Raw genomic sequence first — 15153 nt, 5'->3', positions numbered from 1 at the left:
CTCAAATCTACCATTCTTGGGCAAGGTGATTGAGAGGGTGGTTGCTGAACAACTCCAGGCACGCCTGGAAGAAGCGGACCATTTGGATCCCTTCCAATCGGGATTCAGGCCTCACCATGGGACTGAAACCGCCTTGGTCGCGCTGGTCGATGATCTCCGGCGGGCTAGGGACAAAGGTGAGAGCTGTTTCCTAGTTCTGCTGGATCTCTCAGCGGCCTTTGACACCATCGACCATAACATCCTTCTAGACCGGCTAGAGGGGTTGGGAGCTGGAGGCACTGTTATACAGTGGTTCCGCTCCTTCCTCCTGGGCCGTGTTCAGAAAGTGGTGGTGGGGGATGAGTGTTCAGACCCCTGGGCTCTCACTTGTGGGGTGCCTCAGGGTCCTGTCCTCTCCCCCATGCTTTTTAATATCTATATGAAGCCGCTGGGAGAGATCATCAGGGGGTTTGGGCTGGGTGTTCATCAGTATGCGGATGATACCCAGCTCTACCTCTCTTTCAAATCAGAACCAGTGAAGGCCGTGAAGGTCCTGTGTGAGTGCCTGGAGGCGGTTGGAGGATGGATGGCGGCTAACAGATTGAGGTTGAATCCTGACAAGACAGAAGTACTGTTCTTGGGGGACAGGAGGAGGGCAGGTGTGGAGGATTCCCTGGTCCTGAATGGGGTAACTGTGCCCCTGAAGGACCAGGTGCGCAGCCTGGGAGTCATTTTGGACTCACAGCTGTCCATGGAAGCGCAGGTTAATTCTGTATCCAGGGCAGCTGTCTACCAGCTCCACCTGGTACGCAGGCTGAGACCCTACCTGCCCGCGGACTGTCTCACCAAAGTGGTGCATGCTCTGGTTATCTCCCGCTTGGACTACTGCAATGCGCTCTATGTGGGGCTGCCTTTGAAGGTGACCCGGAAACTGCAATTAATCCAAAATGCGGCAGCTAGACTGGTGACTGGGAGTGGCCGCCGAGACCACATAACACCGGTCCTGAGAGATCTGCATTGGCTCCCAGTACGTTTCCGAGCACAATTCAAAGTGTTGGTGCTGACCTTTAAAGCCCTAAACGGCCTCGGTCCTGTATACCTGAAGGAGCGTCTCCACCCCCATCATTCAGCCCGGACACTGAGATCCAGCGCCGAGGGCCTTCTGTCTGTTCCCTCACTGCGAGAAGCAAAACTACAGGGAACCAGGCAGAGGGCCTTCTCGGTAGTGGCGCCCGCCCTGTGGAACGCCCTCCCATCACAGGTCAGGGAAATAAACAACTACCTGACATTCAGAAAAAACCTGAAGGCAGCCCTTTTTAGGGAAGTTTTTAATGTTTGATATTGTTGTATTTGGTTTCTGTTGGAAGCCGCCCAGAGTGGCTGGGGAAATCCAGCCAGATGGGCGGGGTACAAATAATAAATATTATTATTATTATTATTACTTGACATTGTGAAAAAGGAGTATCACTTAAAAAAATTGGTTTATTGCTCTGTATAGGTTATATGTTTTATTTTATTTATTATATTTGTTACTCCCTTTATCTTGCCCAGCACAACCCAAAGTGACTTAACAACCAAACAAATAGACAGTAAACCCCACATACAGTGGTACCTTGGGTTAAGAACTTAATTTGTTCAGGAGGTCCATTCTTAACCTGAAACTGTTCTTAACCTGAGGTACCACTTTAGCTAATGGGGCCTCCCACTGCTGCTGCGCCGCCGCCGCCGCCACAACATTATTTCTGTTCTCATCCTGAGGTAAATTTCTTAACCCGAGGTACTATTTCTGGGTTAGCAGAGTCTGTAACCTGAAGCGTCTGTAACCTGAAGCGTCTGTAACCTGAGGTACCACTGTAGATACATTAAAACCAAGAAGAAAGAGAAATACATTAAAACATCCCACTCACTTTGAAAAGGCCACAGATAGTTAAAGGCCAAAGGCCTGGTTATAGAAGAAAGCATCTGCCCAGCACCTAAAGATATGTAATGGAAGGTATCAGGTGACCCTCCCTGAGGGAGAGCATCTGAGAAATGGGGAGCAACCATAGAAAAGGTCTGTTCTCATGTTGCCAGCCTCCAGGCCACTCGTGGAGGGGTTTGTGGTTTTTTATGATTTGGTTTGTTTTCACTGACAGTTTTTGTAAGTAGAGGAAAGTATTGATTTCTTCCAGATTGTTACAATTCTTTTGTGTGTGGTGGTTTATTTATTTATTTTAAAAAATATGTATAATAATAATTTAATAATTTAATAATAATAATTTATTATTTATACCCCGCCCATATAACCATTATATCTAACCAAACTGTTTCAAAACTTAAAAGGGACCTTCAATGTAGTTACTAAGTATGTACTGGTTTATAGCAGAAGAATGAAAACTGTTTATTTGCTTGTTTTTAATATCTGACCAATCTCACAGGAGGAAGTGGGGACTTCCTGAGCCAACTTACTGATGATGCCAAGGCATTAATGAAGATCACTGAGTCCGTACATAAAAAAATTTATGGCAATCTCATGACAGGCCGGATCTTAATTAGACATTTGGAATTAATTATAAAGTGCAAGGAACGATTTGTGTTCATTTGGGAATTAAGTAAGTGAGTTTTTTTTATCCCTTCACGTGTAAAATATAAATAAATCAATATGGTTTTTTTAAGATATCGCATATGTTTTTTATGTTGTCTTAATGGCTTGCATCAGAATATCAGAAATAGTGAATCCAAGTGAGAGACAAAGGCAGAAAATGAGAGAGGATTTCATGAGCATTTAGCCAGGGGTGCTCAATTAAGGTAGGCAGAACACCCCTTAGCTTCAATTGGGCTCACATTTACTTTCACCTCTCTCTTCCGAGGCAGGACGCTTGGAAAGTTCAGATCCACCTGGCTTACAGCTAGCTGGACCTCCATACCAGAAGGGTTTACTTCTGCTGTTGAGCATGAAAGTGCCTCTTTTCCATTCTGAAGAGCAGAAAAAGAGAAGAGCAGTCATGCTGCCCCTACTATTTATTATTATTATTATTATTATTATTATTATTATTATTATTATTATTATTATTATATAAATAAGTTATTAAATTTTCATACTGCCCTGAGGGTCACAGGGCAGTTTACAATACATAACATAGTAACAAATGAAAACATTACCACCCCACAGTTATTATTGCTACCATCCTTGCTTAGTAGTGTAGCTTTTCTTCTCTTGTTTGGCATAGAGGAGAAGCATCCTCCAATTTATGCTAACCAAGAGAAGGGAAGCCTTCTAAGGCACTGATCTGACCTGTTGTCAACCTGGCACCTTCTAAACAGCCAAACCTTTTTAACCTTCCTGCCCCAACCGCAGAAGTTTCCCCGCAGAAGCTTTGGGTGTGGGATGTGCAGGCAGATCACTTCATCTTTCCTCAACTAGTGTTTCCCATTATGTATGTCATAGAGCAGAAATACCCTCTTCCTTGGTATCTAGCCTAGTGATGGGTTGTGCTGACATGCTCCCCTCTTATGCCAACATCCAGTGTATGCTCACTATACAGTTGTGATTGTGGTTCCCTCCAGCACAGAAATGGAGTGCGCTGATTGAGGAGAGATGGAATGTTCTGTTCATCCTCAGATTGAGGAGAGATGGAATGTTCTGTTCATCCTCAGGCACCACACCCATTGCTCTGGCTTATGCTGCCCTACCAGGAAGCTGGTCATTATAAACAGCATCAGATGCCTTAAAATGCTCCATTGGACATCCTCTCATGGGAAGTTTCAGCGCTCAAGGCGAGGGGTGGGAATTCCTTTTTTGGGTCAAGCAGGGATTTGCTTCTGCACCATTAGGAGGGCAGGATTTTGCAGTGCTTATTGTAAATAATAATTCTGATTTCAGTGAATAAATCTCTCTCATCCATGGAGAAACCAAAGCAAATACTGAAACTAGAAGTAGTACTTAAGTTGAGGCTGCAAGAACTAACATCAGTCAAAGAGGAGCAAAAACAGTTGGGATTCTTTTTGAGCATGTTTCGGAAGGTGGAAGACATTGTAAAAGGTAATGGTTTCTAAGATAAATATAATTTTCTTTAGCACATATTTGCTGCTAATGTTGGGAATGAAAATAAGGCAAGAGTAAGTAATAAAAAGGCAGCAGAAGTTTCCAATATATGTGCAAAATTGTTACATCAAATGCCGAGGCCATTCATTTCTGTTACATACTTAGCCAGTACATCTTAAAATCTTGAAATACTTTGAAAGTGTGTGTGCCACAAACACACACATATATACAATAACATCTCAAACATATATAAAAGACATAATACATGCAACCTGGGAAGGCTTCTCCAATCCTCCATTTTGGGTTTTGGGAATCTACTCCTACCAAATAATAAAGAAAAAAGCATAAAATGCAATTAAAGAATTCTGTGTGAGCAGATAATGGAATAACCAGAGGTTTTGTGTTTCCTATTGCTTTGCTGTATCACTTTCAAATTTCTCCAGGGACGAGGAGAGGGTTGAAGAGTACAGCTAATTATGTTGTCCTTCTCATTACCTGAAAAAGTATAGGGTAGTGAAAACAGATTTTTAAATTGCACTCAGTTGAGCATGTTTCAGTGAGCTAGTGGGAGTAATCAGAAAGGGATCAGAGCCAGACAAAAAATAAAATAAATTGGAAATATATATTTAATTCAAAGCATAGAAATGACAAACCCAGGAATATCCAAAATATAAGAACAAAATGTATGAATGAAATACAAGAGAGCAATTTCTAAATGGAAAACCATAGTAAACTCTAAAATAAAGGTAATTAACGAAACAGCTATCCATAAAGCATTTCTGTTACTAAATTCTGAATTACATCCTTCTGAAACTTCAACCTTCCAAACTACCGGTAATTAAAAGTTTACTGGAGTAAAAAGGGTATACTATAGCTATGAATCAAGTAAGTATCCAAGAATCTGGCTTCTGTGGACACAGGGTGAACTGTGTATAGTATCCAGAATGGTCCAAATGAGAAGTTCAGGTAAAAAATATAGGGGAAATGTTTAAAATTGGTATTGTGAAGTGTGAGCTTCACAAGGGAATAAAGAGAAGATAAATAAAAATAGAAATCATTTTAGGGAAAAAGAAAACCTGTAAAAACCAGATCTGTTCAAAACTGTTCACAAGCTTTAAATATCCAGACACCAAAAGCCTGTGTCAGAGCAAATAGCAACTTCAATACATGGAACATGCTGAAAGTAAGAAATCCTATCTCAACTCAAAGATAGACAAAAAGACAAACTGGACTCCAAAAGCCCCAGAACAAACAAAGCTTTATTATAAAAACTTGAGAGCTAAGCAAAAATAAATTTAACAAAGAAAAAGAAGTGAATTCTAGTCACTGATTAAACTATAGCAGGCACATCCAACTCCCAAGAGGCTGCGATCAACTCACAGTTTTAAAAAAATGGGCAGTGATCTACCCAGTTGTTGAGCTTTTTTGAGGGGGGCAAGGGGATTGAAGAGGGTCGAATGATCGACCAGGGTGACTCCGCGATCGACTGGTTGGACATGCAACAACTATAGCATTTGAGTGCAATCTCTTTCTGATTCTTGTATACCTCCAAACTTTCCTTTCATCTGATTCACTCTTTTATCTTGCCCCACCCTTTATTATTAAAATTCAGTTCTGTATTGTGACAGGACAACAGGTGTTTTGTTTTAAATTAATTGTTTCTGGGGAGTGACATATTCTTGTCTCATGAAAAGTTCCTCAGAGCAACGAGTTGTATATCTTCTTCAACATGATCTTAATTCAACTTAAGCTTTGCCGAGCGCTTCTCTGCCTTTATAGTAGACATACAGCATAAACGTCTGTTTAACCATGAGCCAGAGTTTTCTTGACATAAGTTTGCTTCCATTCCATTCTACAGTTTCTAGGGTGATGACTTTCACCATGCACAAAGATTTGCTCCCAAATTGAGCTGTGTAACAGGTAGTTGCAGTGAAACTCACATGATAAAGTGTTGCCTTTTATTGCAAGTTGAATATGAGTTCTGCACTGTTAACATAAAAGCTGGACCCAATGGCTGTGTTTCATCTAGGATATAATTACTGGGTGGAGTTTCTAGGCCAATGATGCTGGAATAGTGCTTAAGTATATATGAGATTAGTTTTACTTCCCCCATCTTTTTCTCAATCACCTGATAAGCAAGTTTGTTGGTTATTGCCCCCTGCACTGAATTTTCTCATGGATACAACACAGCTCCATCCTTAGCTCAGTCCCTGGTTCTTTTATTTGATTGTAGGCAGGAATATATATTCAGCATCTGCAGAAAAGCTAGAGGGTTTTTAAAAAAAATAATTTTCCTGCCCAAACACCCTCTCCAAATCTCCTTCAGTGACTTCTTTTTATTTATATTTAACATATTGTGTTGTCATCCCACACTTCCTTCAAGCAGTTCAGATCAACATAAAAGGCTCTCCTTCTCCCATCCACTTTACCCTTCATTTTATCCTTACAACAACCAAACACTGAAAAGTAGGTAAGGCTGAGAAGTTAGTAGCCGGCCCAAGGTCAGTTACGTGTTTTTGCAACTGAATGAGGATTTGTCTTCTATGCAAGTATTAAAGATGCAGAAGCCTTGTCCTCTTTTACACCTGGACACCCTAATAACTGTCAGGTTCGCGTAGTGGTTGCTCACAAGTAAATACAAAGTCCGTCTTGTCTAAAAGACTATTTTATTGTGCAAAGTTATTTACATGCGGAGCTATCCAAAAACATGACTGCCTAGTCCCTTGAAGAGTCCGGAAGTGCCTTCTTCTGGTTGCGACCCCAACATAGGAATCACTGCATTCTGAGATGCCGCCTTCCCGGTTTTCCCACCCCTCTGCGCAACTCCGGTGACAGAAGTGGCATCTCCCCCTCAGATCTGCTCTGCTGGGCAGTGCTGGGTCTCCGAGCAGCCTCCTGGTGCCTGCCCTCCACCTGGCTGCCTGAGAATAACTCCTCCTCCCCAGAGGAGGTGCTGGACAGAAGTGGCTTAGGCTGCCGGTACCCACCAGGACCCCACCTAGCAGCGGAGGGCAGTTCCCTGACAGTAACACCACAGAATATATGGAATTTGCTTGTGTAATATTTCTGGCTTTAATTAAGGAAAGGAATGGGAAATAAACTTTGTGTTTTTCTAGTGAAGCATTCCTCCAGTTTAAATTAATAGTTGACTAGTGAAACTAGTAGTGATGTATGGAAGTGAGAACTGGACCATAAAGAAGGCTGATCGCTGAAGAATTGATGCTTTTGAATTATGGTGCTGGAGGAGACTCTTGAGAGTCCCATGGACTGCAAGAAGATCAAACCTATCCATTCCTAAGGAAATCAGCCCTGAGTGCTCAGCTGAGGCTCCAGTACTTTGGCCACCTCATGAGAAGAGAAGACTCCCTAGAAAAGATGCTGGTGCTGGGAAAGATGGAGGGCACAAGGAGAAGGGGACGACAAAGGATGAGATGGTTGGACAGTGTTCTCGAAGCTACTAACATGAGTTTGGCCAAACTGCGGGAGGCAGTGAAAGACAGGCGTGCCTGGCGTGTTCTGGTGCATGGGGTCACAAAGAGTTGGACATGACTGAACGACTGAACAACAACAACAACACTGAAACTAAATATAGGGCAAATCGATTCAAAATAGTTTCTACTGTGTTAATGCTTCACTTGCTATTTAATTTGTTACCTGCTAGGGAGCATTCTCAGGTTTCAAAATGAGCTAGATGGGAGGGCAGTGGAAAATGTTTACTAGTCTTTTAGCAAACTACCAATAAATGTGTTTGATGTTAATATAATTCATTGCCCAGGAAAGGAAAGATGTTAAACTTGGAGTGTTTCTTCAAAGTTTCTCTTTACTTTTCAGTGGATATTGCTGAAATGGAACAGAAGCACAGTGAAAACCTGGCCCCAAAAGCATTGCATGATGTTGTGAATGTGAGGCATTCAGTTTCGCAGAGTGATAATGAAATAGAGACACATTACCACCTGAGTCCAGACCAAAAGAAGATGACTGAAACTGTGAATAAATTTAAAGAAAGCAACATATTCCAGTACTGCTGGGAGTGGGCAGCCAAAAAGCTGGCAAGCAGTACTGAGGATTTGAGCAAAGAGGAGAGCATTGCCATTTTGAATCCTGAATCTTTATTTGAATCTTGTTACAATGAATTCTCCAGACTTTATGAATGCCTGAAATCTGAAGAGCTCACATTCGCTGAAGTGGACCTTCTCTTCAAGAATTTTACGAACCATTATGATGGACTGAAAAAGGATTTTCAGATTATATGCCTTCTTCAGCCTCAAGACAATGGGAAATGGGTAGAGCAACGAGTTAAGCAGATCCAGCAGTATCATAAATTACATTTGGCTTTGGGCTGTGTTAAAGTTATTGACAAGGTCAGGGAAGGTTTAAACCTCTCTGGTGACTTCAACGACCTGCAACTATTACTGAAATTTGTAAGTATATCTCTTTAAAACCCACCATCCAAAAGGCTGCCATGAAGGCTGGGTGTTCAGGCGCAAACAAGAATATGCCTTCTGCACCTTAAATTGTTGTGTAGAAAGGGGAATTTCAGTATGAAAAACTATCCCTGTTGAAATTCCTTCTTTTACACAACTATGAAAAATGGGACGGGGAGCCTCGACATGGCACACCTCTTTCCCAGACCCTACTCTGCACTCTTCTCAAGTGCTTTGGCTGGAATGTGTCTTGAACTGTGATTATGTCTCGCTTGTCTGGAGGGAGGTTTGTGTGTGTTTAAACCTACAGTAGGGGAAAAAACAATAACCCCATCCTTTGTTCTACCCATTTTATTCTTTTGCTGGCCTTGCAAACCACTGGCATGAGACACCCAGGAAGATGTCTTTGAGGCAGTGCCACCCTTGGACTATCCCTTTATTTCAAGAAAATCAGTTCTCTCTTGCATCTGGCTATTCTACAGTGAATTCAGAATTCACCTGTGTCTCTAAAGAGCTTCTAAAATTGCAGTGGTGCACTTCTTGGTAGAGCTGGGCCAAACCTTCAATGGTCTTTCCCACCCAATGGGTTGAGTAGGTAAACTGAATGTACTCTTGAAGAAGGTGGAATGGGTGTGAAGTTCATAGTGTGTTTTCCTGTGTTTTGTGATGGATAGGCATTATTATCACAGGCTCAGTTTGTATGGTAAGGTATAGGTTTCTTAAGCACTTCAGATGTTTTGAGTTCTTTGATCATTATTATTTAGACTAGATATGATTGCTACCCTGCAAATCTGAATATAATACAGATGTAATTCTTTTGGAATTTATTATTCATCATAGAAGCTGTCAGCTGTACAATAGACTTAGACTCTTGAAATTGTTTTCCAAGCATATAGCTGTGTGATTCACCAACAGTTTTCACTTGCATTAAAGTAAATATGCCCATAAGTCACTAGCCAATCTTACTGTGTGAACATGTAAACATAGGAGAATGCCTGATGGATTAGGCAAGGATCATAATGCAAACCTCCCACTCCCTCAGATCTATGTGTCAGATGTATGCTAATGCATACAATAATACTAATATGTCAGAGGCATGACAGATGTTATAGCCTGTGAAAGCAAGAGATAAGTGGACTGTCAGATTGTCAGTGGTTGCTCATGAGTAATCAGCCAGAAGCCGAACTTCTAACAACTAAGTTCTTTGTGCAAATATTTACAGTGGAGCTCAAATAAAAACGTCCATCTCATCCCTCAGCAGAGTCTGGGAATGAACGTTTCCGGTTCTTGGTCCAGCACAGAAGGCACGGGATTCTAAACCCCCGCCTCCCCCTTCCACGTCCTTCCTCCCTTCGCAATCGGAGCGCGGGAAAAGGTCCCTGTTCCCCACTTCCTGCTTGGTGTTGAGGCTCTGTGATCCTGACACAGCCCCTGTCCCGACTCCCTGCTTCCATCTCCCCCTCCCCACTGGAGGAGTGGTCTCCTCCTCCAGAGGAGGAGGATGACGAACTGCGGAGAGGGGGAGGTGGGTCCCTGTACTGCAACGGATCTGGGAAAGCTACCTGTCGGGGTGAGGGGGGTTTCCTGACATGGACAGATGCAAATGCTTGTTTATGATGGCCATTTGTAAATTCATGTGGTTAGTGAAACAAACTATTCTACAGCCAGGGCAGGTTCACACCATACATTTAAAGCAGGTACAAGCACATCTAAAGCATACAAACAGAGAGAGAGAGAGAGAGAGAGAGAGAGAGAGAGAGAGAGAGTATCCAGTTTTCATAGCACAGTTGTTGTTGTTGTTCAGTCGTTCAGTCGTGTCCGACTCTTCGTGACCCCATGGACCAGAGCACGCCAGGCACGCCTATCCTTCACTGCCTCTCGCAGTTTGGCCAAACTCATGTTAGTAGCTTCAAGAACACTGTCCAACCATCTCATTCTCTGTCGTCCCCTTCTCCTTGTGCCCTCCATCTTTCCCAACATCAGGGTCTTTTCTAGGGAGTCTTCTCTTCTCATGAGGTGGCCAAAGTACTGGAGCCTCAACTTCAGGATCTGTCCTTCTAGTGAGCATTCAGGGCTGATTTCTTTGAGAATGGATAGGTTTGATCTTCTTGCAGTCCATGGGACTCTCAAGAGTCTCCTCCCATAGCACAGTAGAAGAAGGAATATCAATAAATGTTAGCGTGCAGTTTTTATTGGGAGCAGGACTTACTTATGGGTAGTTCATGTTTGTTTGTTTGTTTAGCAATGCAGCTGCTGTGTAAAGAAGCACATAATCCTTTCCCCACATGCCATTTTCCCCACAAAAAAGTACCAATATATTTTTCCTATGGGATGAAAACAGTTGGCCGGGTTATTTTTCCCAGAAAGGTGGCACAGTAGGAAAAGGTTAGGAACTCCATTGCATGCACAGATGCACACACATTCTGCCAGTTATCTGCCACAGATTGTGGACATGGTGGCTACATGGCATAAAAAATTGCAGAATGACATATGTGTAATTATGTCATTGTTTATTCATATAATTTGCTTTTCAGGAAGATGAACTCCAGTCTTTTGAGAGAGAAAAGCTGTCCTCCATAAGCACTTCATTGATACATGCTATGAAAGTGCTGCAAGACATCACTGAACCACGTCGTAGGTGCCTTGAAGAGCTTGCATGGAGGAGGGAGTTTGTCAGCTGGGTCAAACAGGTTCTACAAGGTAAAACAGATACATATCTGTTCTTTTTTTGCTGAAGGTCATAAAAAACCTGGGAGTGATATCTATCTGTCTGTCTGTCTGTATATTTTAACTGTGCATCTAGTTCAGCCCTGAAAGTGTGTTGTTTGTTTCCCCTAGATATAAATGAGCTAAAGGTATTTGTGGACCTGGCCTCGATCTCTGCAGGAGAAAATGACATGGATGTGGATCGTGTGGCCTGTTTCCATGATGCTGTGCTTGGCTACTCTTCTCTGCTGTATGAACTGAAACAGGAGTCAGGATTTAAGGAATTTCTGGTGTGTTTGGAAAAACTGTGGAAAGCCCTGGAAAGTGATCCTAAACTCCCTGAAAAACTGGTAATTTGTTTAGCACTACCTTAGCTTGTACCTGCTCTTAGGTGCTGCGTGTCTGATAGAGAGGTTAACTTTGCTTCCTGGCTGATGTGAATTTCTAATGATGTACTACTATGTTGTATAAAATTATTGGCTCAAGTGAAGAGAGATTAAAGTTGCAGCTACTGGGCATATCTGGCTTTTAACTACTTATGTCTAAAGGCTACCCAGGAGTGAGTGCTTCCTTCTGTCACGTGCAGCACAACTCATACACAATTTATGGAAGCAACAGCATGTTACATGTATTTAATGAAATATTTTGTACAAGGCAAGCTGTATTATACTCAGACAATGGAACTTCCTATTTAAATTTAAGTTAGGGATTAACTGCACTGCTTTGTGATGGCTCCATCCCCATGAAGCCTTCAGTGTGCAGTGTTTGAGTTTATCCCTGTGCTGTTTAACTTCTACATGAAATTGCTGAGTGGGGTCACCTAGAGTTTTGAAGTGTGTTGCCAGCAATATGCTGATGATATGCAGCTCTGTTATCTCATTTACCTTTGCAAGAGTAGCAGCAGATGTGCTAGACTGAAGTCTTGCCTTGGTAATGGACTGGATGAGAGCCAGTAAACTGGTACTTAATCCAGATAAGGTGCTGTTAGTTAGTGATTGCCTAGAATGGAAGTGTGGGGTTTGTCCGCCTCTGTATGAGGTTACACTCCCTTTGAAGGAACAGGTGTGTAACTTTACAGTACTTCTGGATCCCTTCTTATCATGAGGCTGAAGTGGCCTTGGTGGTGCAATGCAGCTTTGGATGGTGGTCCAGCAATGCCCCTTTCAGACAGGGTTAGCCTGTCTTCTGATGTTTATTCTATGCTAACATTCACTTAGATTACTGCAATGCATTATATGTTTTGTAAGTAGCATTGAGCCATTTCTGTGGGGGAAAAGCAACTAGAAATATAATTAATTATAAATATTTTTCTCCAGTTTTGTCATATTGCCTAGTTTCACTCTGTGTGTTGAACTGGAATAACAGTGTGGCAGTAGTGAGACAAATCTAGTGTATTTATTCTCCTTACATACACAGTGTGATTCTGCAAGATACCTGAAGTGGTTGAAAGACATAAAAGAGACTCATGGCTCTGTGGAGCAGTCATCTTTATCACTGGCAACAACAATCAATAGCAACGGAATCTACCAAATTAGGGCACCAGAGGAAGGCCAGAAGGTGAGACATTGCTTGAAAGGGTATGGCGCATGCTGTTTTCAGTTTTTGTAGCCCTACTGCTCATATTTTTCTTGCTATCTACTTAATATCAAACAAACAACCAGCTGTAAATTGAAAGAGCTAGCAAAGGATAGTATTCATATAAAAAAGTGAGTGCTGGTATTCCAAACAATATTAATATTGACATGTTCCTTTCTGTTTGAGAGGGAAGGGGGAACAGGACTTCTCAAGTAGCAGTGCTGGTTTTATGTTCATTCAATAACTTTATTTATTTATTTTACCCAACCCACCTGACTGGGTTGCCCTTGCCACCTTGGGTGGCTTCAAAAATTATATATACATAAAGGGGGGGACACACACCAAACATTAAAAGCTTCTTGAAACAGGACTGCCCTCAGATTCTACAAAAAAATTATATAGTTGTTTAACTCTTTGATATCTGTTGGGTGTTCAGTATAGTGTAATGGGAACCGTTCTGTCAGCTTAAGCAATTCATCTTGCCAGATGAAACATCCCCCCCTTCTTCCAGCATGCTGTTCTGGGAGTTATCTCATCCCCTCTAGCCAGTTGGGGGACCACGGGGTATGTAAACTCCTGCTGGCCCCAGATTTTCAATTCTAGTTGTGGATATTTTTGGGATACAGTAATTTTGGTGGGGATTGAAGAGAGTGCAACAGAGAGGGCATTTACAGGGTGTTTAGAGGAAGAAGCTTTGTGAGCTAAATTATAAAAATCATTGTGGTGATAGAATTTTAGTGATGTATTTTGGATATTATAGTATTAAGCAGTGGTTAAGATTTGTAAATACAGAAATTGGAAACGAAAATTAGAAAATCATAAGGAAGGTTTGAAGGAAGTCATGGCCCTAAAAAGCCAAAATGTATAAGATAAGAGGAGAAAATGTAATGAAAATTATTGTTGTATTATTGTAAAATGAATAAAAATGATTTGGCAAAAAAAGGGTGTTTAGAGGGTGCTCCCCACTTTACGTGATTTCACTTATGTCACAGTGGCCAAGAAAGGATCTGCCATGTAATTAGGGGGATGCCAGTAATCAACTAACCACTGCAGCCTCCTTCCAGTATTTACATGTAATAGCAAATAATGGCTGCGTTCTAATGCTGCCATTTGCTTTATCATTGTTTCCAAGGAACTTGGAGCTTCCCATCGTAATAGTTTCTGGGTGTAGCTGATGCTTCTGTTTACTGCTGCCATTCGGTTGCCCTAGTTAGGCATAGCTAGGGACGAACGGAGCCGCTTGGCTGCCCAGAGCGGCAAATGTAGAGGCACCCCCCTGGGGGCGGGGCGTCACTCCGCAGCGTGCCTGCGTTGTAACGTCAGGACGAATTGCGGATGTGCAGGATGCTGCACATGCACAGTTCATCTGTGCTGGCGCTGCTGCTCCCATGGCAACCTTACGAGCCACCGAGTGAGCAGCAACTTGTAAGGCTACTGTGCACAAACAGCACTCAGCCAGCGTGTGCTTTTCTTCTCCTCCTGCCCTTCCTGCTGGTCCCTGGTTGGGTGGAGCCGTGGGGGTGAGGGGTGGGCCAGCGAGGGGCATCATGCCTCGCTGGCCCGCCCCTCGCCCCCACGGCTCCACCCAACCAGGGACCAGCAGGAAGGGCAGGAGGAGAAGAAAAGCGCGCGCCGGCAGAGCACCAGGCAACCGTGCTTCACCGCACCGAACAAGGTTTTCCCGGGCGGCGGAGCTTGGCCGGTCGCGGGCGCGGGGCCCCGAGTGTCACCCCTTCCAGGGTAGAACCCGGGGCAGCCCACCCCCAATGCCCCATCCCTGGGCATAGCCAGAGGGGCTTTCCTTGTATAAGGAAGTAAATCAAAGAGCAGATTTATTTGGAGTCATTATCATTTGTTGGAAGGTTTCTCTGGACACCGTCCTGTGCCTGACCATCTCAGAAAGCCACGGTGGCCAAGAAGAGATACGGCAATACTCCCTGGAAGAGCTCCAAGAACTGATGAATAAGCTGATGCTGATGTCAGGAAAGATAGAACAAAGTACAGAAGTGGATAAGTTTTCTGAGGTCCGTGTTCCATCACAATTTCCTATGTGTATCTTGAGAGGGGTGTGGTGGGAAGGACGGAGTGATAGTATTTCGGTTCCAGCCACACCACATTTGTAGACTGCATATTGAGAAATTAAAAGGAAATAATGTGCTCAAGTGTTCCCAAAATGTAATTTGAAGCTATTATGGTGCTTTGTTTTCTGATTGATAGTGGTATAGTTTTATTTTTTTAAAAAAAGAATTTATTGGCATTTTTATAACAAAACATACACCCACACCCACACCTACAATTATACAATAATAAAACAAATACAATTATAGAACAAATACAAACATTGCCAGGATTCTTCTTCTTGTTTACATGCATAAAAAAAAAATTCTATTTCCAAATCTTGACGGTTGACTTCCCCTGCCTTTTCACCTTCGGTTTTATATCCAT

At 42.7% G+C, this 15153-nt stretch overlaps 1 protein-coding gene across 1 annotated transcript in view; it reads left to right on the top strand.

Moving 5' to 3' along the window:
- Positions 1-15153, top strand: part of LOC117038954 (E3 ubiquitin-protein ligase RNF213-like) — a 97632-nt gene that overhangs the window by 15670 nt on the left and 66809 nt on the right. Inside the window, exons 8-14 of the mRNA XM_033135959.1 lie at positions 2376-2570; positions 3836-4000; positions 7835-8424; positions 10962-11127; positions 11266-11483; positions 12550-12690; positions 14571-14732. Of these exons, the coding sequence (XP_032991850.1) occupies positions 2376-2570; positions 3836-4000; positions 7835-8424; positions 10962-11127; positions 11266-11483; positions 12550-12690; positions 14571-14732 (1637 nt within the window). The remainder of the gene's footprint in view (positions 1-2375; positions 2571-3835; positions 4001-7834; positions 8425-10961; positions 11128-11265; positions 11484-12549; positions 12691-14570; positions 14733-15153) is intronic.

This window comes from Lacerta agilis, chromosome 2 (assembly GCF_009819535.1).
Source record: "Lacerta agilis isolate rLacAgi1 chromosome 2, rLacAgi1.pri, whole genome shotgun sequence".
Classification (NCBI taxonomy): Eukaryota; Metazoa; Chordata; class Lepidosauria; order Squamata; family Lacertidae; genus Lacerta; species Lacerta agilis.
Note: the sequence above shows the minus strand (reverse complement) of the source record. Positions and strands in the feature narration are given on the sequence as shown.